This window comes from Haliotis rufescens, unplaced genomic scaffold, assembly GCF_023055435.1.
Source record: "Haliotis rufescens isolate VD_foot unplaced genomic scaffold, xgHalRufe1.0.p SCAF_12, whole genome shotgun sequence".
NCBI classification, from domain to species: domain Eukaryota; kingdom Metazoa; phylum Mollusca; class Gastropoda; order Lepetellida; family Haliotidae; genus Haliotis; species Haliotis rufescens.
The window spans coordinates 23,683,488-23,699,006 of NW_025963802.1; the positions used below are offsets into that span (position 1 = coordinate 23,683,488).

The following is a 15,519-nucleotide window of genomic DNA, read 5'->3' on the forward strand; positions in this document are numbered from 1 at the left end:
CCACCGCATCAGATCATGCTGACATCAATCAGTCAACAATCCACCGCATCAGATCATGCTGACATCAATCAGTCAATGATCCACCGCATCAGATCATGCTGACATCAATCAGTCAACGATCCACCGCATCAGATCATGCTGACATCAATCAGTCCATGATCCACCGCATCAGATCATGCTGACATCAATCAGTCAACGATCCACTGCATCAGATCATGCTGACATCAATCAGTCAATGAGTCAATGATCCACCGCATCAGATCATGCTGACATCAATCAGTCAACGATCCACCGCATCAGATCATGCTGACATCAATCAGTCAACGATCCACCGTATCAGATCATGCAGACATCAATCAGTAAACGATCCACCGCATCAGATCATGCTGACATCAATCAGTCAACGATCCACCGCATCAGATCATGCTGACATCAATCAGTCAAGTGGGACCATCCTAACCATTATAGTGACCACTTACAACCAGCAATATGGTGATAGGACCTACTTCACACCACAATCCCCACAGGGTCGCAATAAACCATCTTCATTTACTGATCATAACGCAAATAAGTTTTCCACGCAGCACTGACCTAGATGCAGCCTCTTCCGGCCCTTATGGTGAGGGATAAGAACTGGCTTGATGCTGCTGGCAGCTGGGTTGACTAATGGCTCCAGTCGGTAGGCAACCGGGTCAAACTGAAACAACAGAAGGATTCTTGCCACTGTCTCAAACTTTAGGCTTTATGTCATGGAGATGTAACAATTACCTCACCTGTGTCTCAACCATCGATTTTTACAAATAACACAATGTAAATTGATTCTAAGCTGGCCCAATTATTTTCTTGTTTTACAAAGAACCTTTGCCAAATTTGGCAAAAGCTAACACATTTCAACCCCAAGACTGTTAATTAATGCTATGATTAAAAATAAACTTAACTTTCTATACATGCTGCCATACCAAGCATCACAATCAGGATGAGTTATTGAGTATGGTTTTATGCTGCATTTAGCAACATTCCAGCAATATCATGACAGGGGATATCAGAAACAGGTTTCCTATAATTTACCCTTGTGGGGAATCAAACTGAGGCCACTGGGATGATGGTGAACACATCAACTACTGGGCTTCCTTACCATCCCATTATCAAGGTGAAACCAAGGGTAACAATTAGCAACACAGCCTGATACACTGACCTTCCCTTCAGCTCTTACTTGTAGTTATTGTATAGGAAGTATAGATGTAGTATTGTATATAAAGTACAACTACAGTATAACAAACTCCATGAGGACATGTGCTCAACCTGTCTGTAGTTCATCACTCACCAAACCAGGGGCACATTTCTGATTTCTCCCCACTACCCAATAAACAAACACTAGTCCCCCCTGGTTCTAATGCCACCTTGTGTCCAGCGGGAAATGTGGCATCATAAACAGGTAAACAAAACGGACTAACAGACACGGATAACATATAGAAGATTATATACCGGTGCTCATTCATTTAAGCTTAAAGAAAAGGATATTTTCATTAACATCAAATTACACATAATTTGTTTGTTATTTTAAGAAAGTGAATGATTCTCTGTGTGAGGATCAGCTGCAAAAACAACTCAGATCAATGCAATTCGTCTGTAGATTTAGAAGATGAAATTTTCTCCAAAAGATTAACTACATTGCCAAATTCTTGTCAAAATGTAAAACAAATGTCATCAGGGAATCAAAACGGTTGTCCAAACATTGGCATTGGCATTATAACCAGGGGTATTATAATCAGGGAAGACTGTATTTATGGTTATATTGTGGATCTTATCATTCAACTGCATTTGCCATATTGGCAACCTAGAGAACCAACAACTGCAGTGCTAGAATTCTGTCTACAGAATATGTCTTTTCACAGATGCCATAAAAACAGGAGTATTTACCTGTAATACTTGGTTATGTGGGTGTTGCAACAGTAAGCTGTGACAATGTTAGTGTGTGGGTGTTGCAACAGTAAGCTGTGACAACGTTAGTGTGTGGGTGTTGCAACAGTAAGCTGTGACAATGTTAGTGTGTGGGTGTTGCAACAGTAAGCTGTGACAATGTTAGTGTGTGGGTGTTGCAACAGTAAGCTGTGACAATGTTAGTGTGTGGGTGTTGCAACAGTAAGCTGCGACAATGTTAGTGTGTGGGTGTTGCAACAGTAAGCTGTGACAATGTTAGTGTGTGGGTGTTGCAACAGTAAGCTGTGACAATGTTAGTGTGTGGGTGTTGCAACAGTAAGCTGTGACAATGTTAGTGTGTGGGTGTTGCAACAGTAAGCTGTGACAATGTTAGTGTGTGGGTGTTGCAACAGTAAGCTGTGACAATGTTAGTGTGTGGGTGTTGCAACAGTAAGCTGTGACAATGTTAGTGTGTGGGTGTTGCAACAGTAAGCTGCGACAATGTTAGTGTGTGGATGTTGCAACAGTAAGCTGTGACAATGTTAGTGTGTGGGTGTTGCAACAGTAAGCTGTGACAATGTTAGTGTGTGGGTGTTGTAACAGTAAGCTGTGACAATGTTAGTGTGTGGGTGTTGCAACAGTAAGCTTCGACAATGTTAGTGTGTGGGTGTTGCAACAGTAAGCTGCGACAATGTTAGTGTGTGGGTGTTGCAACAGTAAGCTGTGACAATGTTAGTGTGTGGGTGTTGCAACAGTAAGCTGCGACAATGTTAGTGTGTGGGTGTTGCAACAGTAAGCTGCGACAATGTTAGTGTGTGGGTGTTTTCAACAATAAGCTGTGACAATGTTAGTGTGTGGGTGTTGTAACAGTAAGCTGCAACAATGTTAGTGTGTGGGTGTTGCAACAGTAAGCTGTGACAATGTTAGTGTGTGGGTGGGTAACACCATTTTGGTAGTAGGGATTTCATTGTATATCACAATATTGATGTCTCCATAAATTATTAATATCAATACTGTATCATTACGAATGTATGAATATTGATACTAACTTAAAAACTCACTTACCATGGTTAAGATGGACATTAAGATGGCAGGAGATTTAATATTAAACAGTTTATGATTCAGCTTTATTCCCACTCAGTATTCAAAGGAAAAATTGGAGATCTTGATGACAAGTTATCTACACCCAAACAGAATAACTTTGTTACTAATCAATATATTTAGATATATCAATGGTAAAATTGTCTTATATATGCTCCCCCTATCCGTTGGTGTACTCAGGTGTAATGTGTGGATGTGCATTGTGGGACTCACTGCCATGGCACTCACTCGCTGGTTACTCACATAAGAAAATATTGATTAGGATTGCTGTTGAAATATAGCTTGCTACAGGCATTAAATCATTACACAGAATTTGTTACTTGCATGAATATAAAATAATAGTATATATCACGGTACACTCACGGGGTGGAAGATGTTGAAGACCCGGGAACAGGTGGGTAGCTTGAACTCCTCCCCCACATTGTCCACCCCCCGGACTGACAGGAACACACCGATCGGGGAGCCCATGGCAAACAGCCCGCATGGCTGGAAGTCCAGTTGTGGGTACTGCACGATTGGCTGGCCAGTTCCAGCCAGGCCACAGATGTAGTCTACTGATATACTGGACGTCCTCTCCAGCCTCCTGCAACACAACGGTACATGCAGAGTTGTGGAATGGCAACAGAACAGATGGTGAAAAACTGTTGCAGGAATCTGTACTTAATACTAATGTACTTCCACAACTCATGGATCTGTAAAAAAATATCAGAAAATCACAAAACACATGTCCCACGAATTAAGGAGATTTCAAACTATACTTGTACACATCATCATGTCCTGTGGAATCATGTGAAATCTTCAAAGTACAGTAAACTATGTTTATAACGAACACGCTTATAATGAACTCTGGTTATAACAAATTTAAATTAGTGGTCCCTTTTAGCGTTATAACCATAGTTTACTGTAGTTTATTTAATTGATAATCACCCAAATCTGCCCATACTTTAATAGTGAAATAACTGTGGAATTTTTCATATATTGTGTATTTACAACCACCCCACTTCTGTTGCTCTTACATGTTGCCAAAGTTCTTATTTCTGTCTTCTCCTTCCCGAGCTCTCTGTTCTTCTCTTGCCTTCTTCTCTGCTGCTTCCTTGGCAACATGTTCAGCCTGTCGTTTCTTCTTCTCCTACAATGTCAAGTTTATAAATCATCCAAGTCAAGCTGGTTCCATCACAATCTAAAATCTCAGCATATTTCACCTAATCATCCCAAATTGGCCCCCATGGGAGATATCATTAAGCGATATCTTCTATAAAGTTGAAAGCACAATTGGAGCACAATGTTTTGCAGATCATTGTCACATCACTAATCTCTGTCAATGAAGCTGGGTAGGTATATTTTTTACACTCAAGACACAGGTTAATACTGCTTACAAACTGAAAAAATGATTTTGGATGATAACTAGAATCACACCCTCATGTCTTTTGATAGCACCTACAGCAAATCTTGATAATAAAAAATTTAAACTCTGCAAAGGGGTTTTAAACTTTGATCGACGAGTGCTGACAGCATATGCAAAAGACAGTTGGGTGAGCTTCTCGATTTATGTAACTCCTCAATGACTCTGTGATTCAGTCCATGTGAAAGGTTTAACAAGTTACCTCCTTCTCTGATTCTTCTTTCAAAATACCCTGTAGTTTTTTACGTGGTCCCATTGGAAGCCCAAGATCCTTCAAATCCGATTCGCTGCACATTATCTGAAAATAGAGCAGCTAGCGATCACTACTAGACATGTCCACAACAACTGTGACTCTACTGGACTATGTAGAGATATTTCACTTATAACATATAGATAACCATCATATCTTTAAACATGTTAAACTGTACGACGTATGTGCTTTATGGCATACAGAGGGTGAATGTGGAAGTAATGGAATGTGGACGTCTTTCATCATTCACCTGAAATGCCTTCATTTTCAGTATTGTTTGTACCAGTTCAACTCCCCTGGTACCATGTAATAATCAGTGTAGATCTATATTTCTAATCTCATTTCTTTTGCTGGGTATTGGATTTACAACATTTAACCATGGTAACATAATTAAGCAGTCCACTCAATTCTGACAAGTGGGACAACCTCTGTGATTTAGTGCAACAGCTTCTGCCCAGGTAGCTGAAGGTCGGGGGATTCAATCCCTGGCCGCATCATACCAAAAGATGTCAAAAGATGGAACATATTATTACTCTGCCTGGTGCTCACCATTCCACAGATTCATGTCTATCTGCTACAGACACATCCACCTACCACAGATTCCATGTCTATCTGCTACAGACACATCCACCTACTATTGATTCTATGTCTATCTGCTCCAGACACACCTACCTACCACAGATTCCATGTCTATCTGCTACAGACACACCCACCTACCACAGATTCCATGTCTATCTGCTACAGACACACCTACCTACCACAGATTCCATGTCTATCTGCTACAGACACACCCACCTACCACAGATTCCATGTCTATCTGCTACAGACACACCTACCTACCACATATTCCAGGTCTATCTGCTACAGACACACCTACCTACCACAGATTCCATGTCTATCTGCTACAGACACACCTACCTACCATTGATTCCATGTCTGTCTGCTACAGACACATCCACCAAACATTGATTCCATGTCTATCTGCTACAGACACACCTACCTACCACAGATTCCATGTCTATCTGCTACAGACACACCTACCTACCACAGATTCCAGGTCTATCTGCTACAGACACACCTACCTACCACAGATTCCATGTCTATCTGCTACAGACACACCTACCTACCATTGATTCCATGTCTGTCTGCTACAGACACATCCACCAAACATTGATTCCATGTCTATCTGCTACAGACACACCTACCTACCACAGATTCCATGTCTATCTGCTACAGACACACCTACCTACCACAGATTCCAGGTCTATCTGCTACAGACACACCTACCTACCACAGATTCCATGTCTATCTGCTACAGACACACCTACCTACCACAGACACCTTGTCTATCTGCTCCAGACAAACCTACCTACCACCGGTTCCATGTATATCTGCTACAGACACACCTACCTACCACAGACACCTTGTCTATCTGCTCCAGACAAACCTACCTACCACCGGTTCCATGTCTATTGGCTACAGACACACCTACCTACCACAGATTCCATGTCTATCTGCTACAGACACACCTACCTACCACAGACACCTTGTCTATCTGCTCCAGACACACCTACCTACCACCGGTTCCATGTTTATCTGCTACAGACACACCTACCTACCACAGATTCCATGTCTGTCTGTTACAGACACATCTACCTACCAGAGATTCCATGTCTATCTGCTCTTGCTGGAACAATCCCAGTTTATCCTCAAGGCCAACTTTGGAGAGAAGTTCCTCCAGGGTCAGACTTCCTTGACCTTCATCACCATTCACATCAGGGGGAGACAACTGCAATGAAACGATAACTGAGCAAATGTGGAGATATTACAGGATCACATTCCAACGTCAATAAAATCAGATCTTAGATCTTGCTATGGCTAAACAAAGAGCAGAGGACATCCCATTATGGGTCCTGTCAGAACGACCTTTTTTCAGACCAATCCGAGTGGGAAAGTGGCAGTCGGAATATGTTTTTTAACTGCAAAAAGGTTAACATGGGGGATTCCGCACGATAGATACAGGCTGTACAACTGATTCCATCAAAATCGTCAGTCTCTCACTTCAGTTTGATAAACATTTGAAACGGAAGGAATTTCCATAACCTGTGGGAAGTAGTGCCACATAATCTTGACCATCTATTAGACATTCCGGAATGTTCTTTTGTCCAGAATAGAGAAATTTGGCAACATATTTTCAAAGCGTAGTCTGAAAAGGCAGTCGCCAGTTTGTTGTGGCATAAAGGTGGAGAAATTTCTGATTGGCTAATGAACATTTCTTGTTAGTCATTTCATTGGTTGGTCAAAGGTTGCGAAAGGTCGTTCTGACATGTGCCATGGGATGTCCTCAGATCTTTGTTTAGCGGTAGTGACAACTAAGATCTGATGTTAATGAGTTTGGATCACATTTCTGCTATCCAGTTGACACATAAAAAAAGGACACTGTAACTGTAAAACGCTTTTTACAAAAAAAATTCTAATTGTTCCCAGCATTCATGGCTAAGCATCCTTTTCAATTAGGAAACAACACTTGTGCCTGCAGGCAACAATAGGATTCGTTATATTGTACACACAACATGTAATCCTAACTTTTATCAGTCATCTTCATCTGCTGATGCACGCTCATACCTGATCATCCACTAGTGCCCAGATTTCTGTAGAAGCATTGTTACTAAGCTTTGGTGTACATGTGACAATTGCAGTAGCAAGCAGATGGAAGCGGCTGTATGGTTGTCTCTTGCACATAAACATGATAAACACTGTTGTAAATGTCTTACGCAATAATGGGTAAAACACCTAAAGTCTGATAATCAACAATATTGAATTAAGTTTTTGAACTGCCGGTAACAATTCCAACAAGTTACACCCCTACACCATACAAATGATGTGCCATTTGAAAAAACAAACTCACTTTATATTGGTCAGAGACAGTGCCAATGTGTCCACCCTTTTCAAGTACAAGATTGAAGACTGACAGCCACATGACATAACTCTTACCTCTTCGGCTACCGGTGAGTCCAGGTTGTGGGGCTCCCCTGAAGTGGTCTCCGAGCTGAAACTCGTCTCCCCATCAGCATCCACTCTCTGGTGGAGGAGGAGGTCAAATAGGATAGATGAACCTGGAACACAGCAACACCTGTAGACACATGCCACACATGTGGGCGCAGATGTCAGACACATGGACAAAGATGTCAGACACATTGACACAGATGTCAGACACATGGACAAAGATGACAGACACATGGACACAGATGACAGACACATGGACACAGATGACAGACACATGGACGCATATGACAGACACATGGACACTGACAGACACATGGACACAGATGATACTGATGGACACAGATGATACTGGACACAGATGACAGACACATGGACACAGATGGCAGACACATGGACACAGATGACAGACACATGGACACAGATGACAGACACATGGACACAGATGACAGACACATGAACACAGATGACAGACACATGGACACAGATGACAGACACATGGACACAGATGACAGACACATGGACACTGATGACAGACACATGGACACAAATGACAGACTGATGGACACAGATGTCAGACACATGGACACAGATGACAGACACATGGACACAGATGACAGACACATGGACACAGATGACAGACACATGGACACAGATGACAGACACATGGACACTGACAGACACATGAACACAGTTGATACTGATAGACACAGATGACAGACACATGGACACAGATGACAGACTGATGGACACAGATGGCAGACACATGGACACAGATGACAGACACATGGACACTGATGACAGACACATGGACACAGATGACAGACACATGGACACAGATGACAGACACATGGACACTGATGACAGACACATGGACACATATGGCAGACACATGGACACAGATGACAGAAACATGGACACAGATGGCAGACACATGGACACAGATGACAGACACATGGACACTGATGACAGACACATGGACACAGATGCCAGACACATGGACACAGATGACAGACACATGGACACAGATGACAGACACATGGACATAGATGACAGACACATGGACACAGATGACAGACACATGGACACAGATGCCAGACACATGGACACAGATGACAGACACATGGACACAGATGCCAGACACATGGACACAGAAGACACACACATGGACACAGTTGACAGACACTTTGACACAGATGACACAAGTCTAATGACACAAGGACACAACTCACCCAAACTGTGACCAGCCACTGACACAGTGCCCTTGAATGATGGTGTTCTTGACAGGAAGAGTTGATACAATCTGTTCATCTCGTTACCAACAGTTCTTGATATAACCTGCAGCAAAGTAACAGTTGATAAGCACCGAAGAAGTAGTCCATCAGTTTCTAACAAAGCAATTCTAACATCCCAGCTGGTTGTCCAACTCCAAATGCATCCTGACTAGATCATTTAGGCTTCCAGTGAAGGCAAGTGACATAAAAATATATTCTGTCTCTAAACCAACATCCTAGCTCCCCATACCTCTCACGGAGGGATTGGTCCATCAATCACTTATGATTTGTTTTATATGGAATAAAAATATTTGAAATCCCTTGATATAGAAAATACTTGATTTATTTGATGAAAGTGCATCACACCAACAACATAGCCGAGTGTGATATTCTAATGTCAGGTCAGTACAATGTCAATAACATCACACCCGCATCACACCAAGGTGTTACAACACAGCTGAGTGTGATATTCTAATGTCAGGTCAGTACAATCTCAATAACATCACACCCGCATCACACCAAGGTGTTACAACACAGCTGAGTGTGATATTCTAATGTCAGGTCAGTACAATCTCAATAACATCACACCCGCATCACACCAAGGTGTTACAATACAGCTGAGTGTGATATTCTAATGTCAGGTCAGTACAATCTCAATAACATCACACCAGCATCACACCAAGGTGTTACAACACAGCTGAGTGTGATATTCTAATGTCAGGTCAGTACAATCTCAATAACATCACACCAGCATCACACCAAGGTGTTACAACACAGCTGAGTGTGATATTCTAATGTCAGGTCAGTACAATCTCAATAACATCACACCAGCATCACACCAAGGTGTTACAACACAGCCAAGAGTGTACTGACCTGACATTAGAATATCAGTGTCAATTACATCACACCAGCATCAAACCGAGGTGTTACAACACAGCCGAGGGTGTACTGACCTGACATTAAAATATCAGTGTCAATTACATTACACCAGCATCAAACCGAGGTGTTACAACACAGCCGAGGGTGTACTGACCTGACATTAGAATATCAATGTCAATTACATCACACCAGCATCACACCAAGGTGTTACAACACAGCCGAGGGTGTACTGACCTGACATTAGAATATCAATGTCAATTACATCACACCAGCATCACACCGAGGTGTTACAACACAGCCGAGGGTGTACTGACCTGACATTAGAATATCAATGTCAATTACATCACACCAGCATCAAACCGAGGTGTTACAACACAGCCGAGGGTGTACTGACCTGACATTAGAATATCAATGTCAATCACATCACACCAGCATCACACCAAGGTGTTACAACACAGCCGAGGGTGTACTGACCTGACATTAGAATATCAATGTCAATTACATCACACCAGCATCACAATGAGGTGTTACAACACAGCTGAGGGTGTACTGACCTGACATTAAAATATCAGTGTCAATTACATCACACCAGCATCACACCGAGGTGTTACAACACAGCCGAGGGTGTACTGACCTGACATTAGAATATCAGTGTCAATTACATCACACCAGCATCACACCAAGGTGTTACAACACAGCCGAGGGTGTACTGACCTGACATTAGAATATCAATGTCAATTACATCACACCAGCATCACACCAAGGTGTTACAACACAGCTGAGGGTGTACTCACCTGACATTAGAATATCAGTGTCAATTACATCACACCAGCATCACACCGAGGTGTTACAACACAGCCGAGGGTGTACTGACCTGACATTAGAATATCAATGTCAATTACATCACACCAGCATCACACTGAGGTGTTACAACACAGCTGAGGGTGTACTGACCTGACATTAGAATATCAATGTCAATTACATCACACCAGCATCACACCAAGGTGTTACAACACAGCTGAGGGTGTACTGACCTGACATTAGAATATCAATGTCAATTACATCACACCAGCATCACACTGAGGTGTTACAACACAGCCGAGGGTGTACTGACCTGACATTAGAATATCAATGTCAATTACATCACACCAGCATCACACTGAGGTGTTACAACACAGCTGAGGGTGTACTCACCTGACATTAGAATATCAATGTCAATTACATCACACCAGCATCACACTGAGGTGTTACAACACAGCTGAGGGTGTACTCACCTGACATTAGAATATCAGTGTCAATAACATCACACCAGCATCACACCGAGGTGTTACAACACAGCCGAGGGTGTACTGACCTGACATTAGAATATCAATGTCAATTACATCACACCAGCATCACACTGAGGTGTTACAACACAGCTGAGGGTGTACTGACCTGACATTAGAATATCAATGTCAATTACATCACACCAGCATCACACCAAGGTGTAAAAACACAGCCGAGGGTGTACTGACCTGACATTAGAATATCAATGTCAATTACATCACACCAGCATCACACCAAGGTGTTACAACAAAGCCAAGGGTGTACTGACCTGACATTAGAATATCAGTGTCAATTACATCACACCAGCATCACACCAAGGTGTTACAGCACAGCCGAGGGTGTACTGACCTGACATTAGAATATCAATGTCAATTACATCACACCAGCATCACACTGAGGTGTTACAACACAGCCGAGGGTGTACTGACCTGACATTAGAATATCAATGTCAATTACATCACACCAGCATCACACCGAGGTGTTACAACACAGCCGAGGGTGTACTGACCTGACATTAGAATATCAATGTCAATTACATCACACCAGCATCACACTGAGGTGTTACAACACAGCCGAGGGTGTACTCACCTGACATTAGAATATCAATGTCAATTACATCACACCAAGGTGTTACAACACAGCCGAGGGTGTACTGACCTGACATTAGAATATCAATGTCAATTACATCACACCAGCATCACACCAAGGTGTTACAACACAGCCGAGGGTGTACTGACCTGACAGTAGGAGGGACTAGTGTAGAAGAGGATGTCCATCAGTGTGTCGTTGACGAAGTAGCGGAGTTTGGGGGTACTTGGTAGAGTGATTCCTTTCAGACGTCTGAAAAAAGGGCATCATGTTTATGTTATTATGTAGTCTGGGTTGATTTCTATGACATTATCCTCACCCACTGGAGAGAGTGTGTGTGAGGGGGGGGCTTGCATGTGATAAGTGATGGATCTAATACTGCCTTGAACTATTACAGTAATGCTATATGTTAAGCCAGCATGACATGTCACAGAGCATTCACATGTACAGCAGGGGAAGCACTTAATCATTGTTAATTGGGATTCTAAAACCACAGCCAACTTATTCTGGTATGGTAGAGACAAACTCTGCTCAACAAATTGCTTTTGACCAACAGGATACCTACAAGCACAATTATGTTGTGTTACAATAAGGCTAAAAAATAAAAATTCTTGGTTTCTAGGCACCGCCGCATCATTATAAAGTACGCCGCATGTTTGGTTTTTATTTCGATTTTCAAAACAAAAACAAATCCTTATATATTCCATGTGTTAAACACACACGACCCCAGCAGTGAAATGCTACAATACTTAAAAACAACACAATCCAATATAGCGTGCACTTACTTCCCTTCACAAGCGCACTTATGTACTGCGCATCTAGTGTTATGAATGGACTTTTTGATAAAACATCACTGGATATGATGATTTACAAATTCAATGGTATTTGTGTACTGTATGGTTTCATATGCTGGGAATAAGATAACATGTGTATTTGTCTCATGAAATAAGCCGGAAATAGCGATCAGCGGTTTGCACATTTTCTCCTCAATCTATGGGTGATTTTGTTTAAAAAACACTTCATGTCATGACTGTATCATAACTGAAAAGAAAATTGTGGGAAGACAGAAGACTTTGTATCTCTTACAACTAATGTTCGTTTAAAGGCAAGTTCACGGTTAGTTGATGTGATTTGTCGATTTTGCTGAAATGAATGAACACAGTGAACACTGTAAATCCAGATAGTGTAACGATAGGAGTAACTTGCATACTTCAGTACAGATTTGTTGACATTCTTCTTCTGGTGTTATGTGCTCACGAGAACGTTTTCACATTGTGAAATAGAATCAAAGCTCATTGTATGCATGCATTATGCATTTACTGGTAGTCCAACGGTAGTCAAATATTGTATTCCAGTGTTTTACTCATCAAGGATTACATTAATGTGGGGAGGCCCCTTCCCAGGTTGATTGTACATAACTGTTTATTTGGTTACAAAATAGTTTAAACAAAAACAACAACAACAAAAACCAAAGCCGCCCACCCACACTATATTTTCAAAAGCCATTGCCTGAGAACCAATTCTTTTATTTTCTTAAGCCTCACATGCGATGTGGCCAGGTGTGTTGTTACCTGTCTATTCCGGTGGCATCCGAGTGAAGAGAACTATGCCAATGTACTGGAAGGAATTCCACACGATGTACTCGCCCCTCAGACTTGTAGCGGTGGAAGTGGGAGTCCATCAGACCATGAGATATCGAGCGGAAGTCGTCCACTGAAAACAGGCAGTAGAATGGATTCAAAAACAAACTCACACATGGTGCACATCAAGCATCAGTGTACTCAAGTCAACCTACGATCCAAGTCCTCCCGACCAACAGAGCTTTAACATGTTGATCTGATGCTGACATAAAATCTTGACATTGTACTTTATGCTTTGATACAAAGATTTGTCTCCCCTTTGTCACGTCCTATTCCAGATCTGCTACATCATTATGAATACAACAGAATACAGAATTATGATGTATGTGTGTTCAAAATGTAGTCAAACCTTGTTATCTCAAACTCCTTTTTGGTTGTTAACACCATGAATATCTACTCTGTACTCTTGACTGATTGTCAACACAGCGTGAAAGAACCATTAATTCACTCTGGACAGGTAATCTGTCATTTCTCAAAGCCAAAACACTTTAAGTAATAAATATGTTCCATCTGTCTCAATACTACCCGCATTTAAAGTCAACTTTAGTACATAATACATGTAGATATACTTAACATAAACAATGTCATTATTTAACCTGTGACATACGTATTCAATATAAACTATTCACAAACATAAAAAGCATATTTTTGTACATTTTTTGCAACAATGGTAAACGTTCATATTCCAACTCACCACACTCCACCAGACTGCGAAACTTGACATCACAGTTGGCGCCGATACCATGGACGACAAAGACTAGATGATCTACATTGGGAGTTTCTCCTACAAGTATAAAGAGTGCCATGTTCACAGAATGCCATTGTTCAACACACCTCAGACATGAAACAAGCTTTTGACTGAATGACAGGTTTGATTATACCTACAGCCAGGTTTTCAGTTCAAAACTGTCTTAGAACAAATTCTTACCATCTGCGATGTTTTCAAAATCATCGACACCTCTTTTCACCACTCGGGGTCTCATCTGGTCTCCCTAAACAGAAACAGATCTCAGTTAGATCCCAGACTTTCATAATGCACAACATCATACAATTCTTCACAAGGTTTGCTTGTTGGTTTGTTGTTTAACGCCACACTCAGCAATATTCCAGCTGAATGGTGGTGGCCTGTACATAATGGAGTCTGGACCTGACAATCCAGTGATTGACATCATGAGCATCAATCCACACAATTGGGATACCATGACATGCATCAACCAAGTCCACGAGCCTGACCACCTGGTCCAGTTAGTAGCCTCTTATGACAAGCATAGTCGCCACTGACGGCAAGCATGGGTTGCTGAAGACCTATTCTAACCCAGGATCTTCACAGGTTTCAAGTAAAAGATATATTGTCAGTGTAGTGAAATTGAAGACTTATCCAATAATCAAGTTGCCTGCGACATTGTCTGATCAATACATTCAAATGACAAACTTACTCCACATATATAAATCACGAGTCTGGAGACAAATTCAATGATAGACTTTAGCCTTCTACTTTTAAGGCATATATTAGTTCAAGACAATTTCAGAGCGAGTAAATGACGTTACACACAGTAGTCGCAATGTTGTAGATACATGATGGCAGTGTGGATATGTTGAGGTAGGCCAAGACAAAGCAACCACTATGACACTTTTTTCCCTGGTGGTCACTCATAAAGAACCATTCATTCTCAGCAGACATTGTGGCCACCAGATCCACATATTTGCCTGTTTGACAAGCAAGGGGAACTTGGTACAAGGGGTCATAGTGACAGCATTATCTTATCGTGCAGTGGTGCAGAAGGATGAAAACATTTAACTATTAAAGTATTGAAAGTGTTAAATGATAATAACAAGGGCAAAATGGTAAACCCATGAGCCACGAGATGTTCCACCAGGTATTACATATGAAAGTGTCTCTGTTAACGTGGTTAGATATGGAGGGGGCTCACATACAGAAACATAATATAGCATCTTAGATACTACCACATGATAATTGTCAAAGAAGAACAGATGTGACTTTTCCCAGTGGAGTCCAAAGAGTGAACTGCATGTGTAAGCAAGTTAATTGCCTGAATCCACACAACATTGTGTGCTTTCACATTTCCTGTGCTATTAGTAGTGACCCTTACTGGACAAGGCAACTCCATTGTACAT

General features: G+C 41.6%; 1 protein-coding gene across 4 annotated transcripts in view; it reads right to left on the reverse strand.

Annotated features, from left to right (window-relative positions):
* Nucleotides 1-15,519, reverse strand: part of LOC124111705 (phospholipase DDHD2-like) — a 31,862-nt gene that overhangs the window by 4,105 nt on the left and 12,238 nt on the right. For all 4 annotated transcript variants that reach the window (XM_046471483.2, XM_046471481.2, XM_046471482.2 and 1 more), the window contains 11 exons: nt 14,312-14,375; nt 14,078-14,167; nt 13,315-13,456; nt 11,893-11,995; nt 8,909-9,014; nt 7,668-7,789; nt 6,334-6,462; nt 4,626-4,721; nt 4,038-4,150; nt 3,385-3,604; nt 592-697 (listed from right to left, as the gene is read on the reverse strand). In XM_046471483.2, the coding sequence (XP_046327439.2) occupies nt 592-697; nt 3,385-3,604; nt 4,038-4,150; nt 4,626-4,721; nt 6,334-6,462; nt 7,668-7,789; nt 8,909-9,014; nt 11,893-11,995; nt 13,315-13,456; nt 14,078-14,167; nt 14,312-14,375 (1,291 nt within the window). The remainder of the gene's footprint in view (nt 1-591; nt 698-3,384; nt 3,605-4,037; nt 4,151-4,625; nt 4,722-6,333; nt 6,463-7,667; nt 7,790-8,908; nt 9,015-11,892; nt 11,996-13,314; nt 13,457-14,077; nt 14,168-14,311; nt 14,376-15,519) is intronic.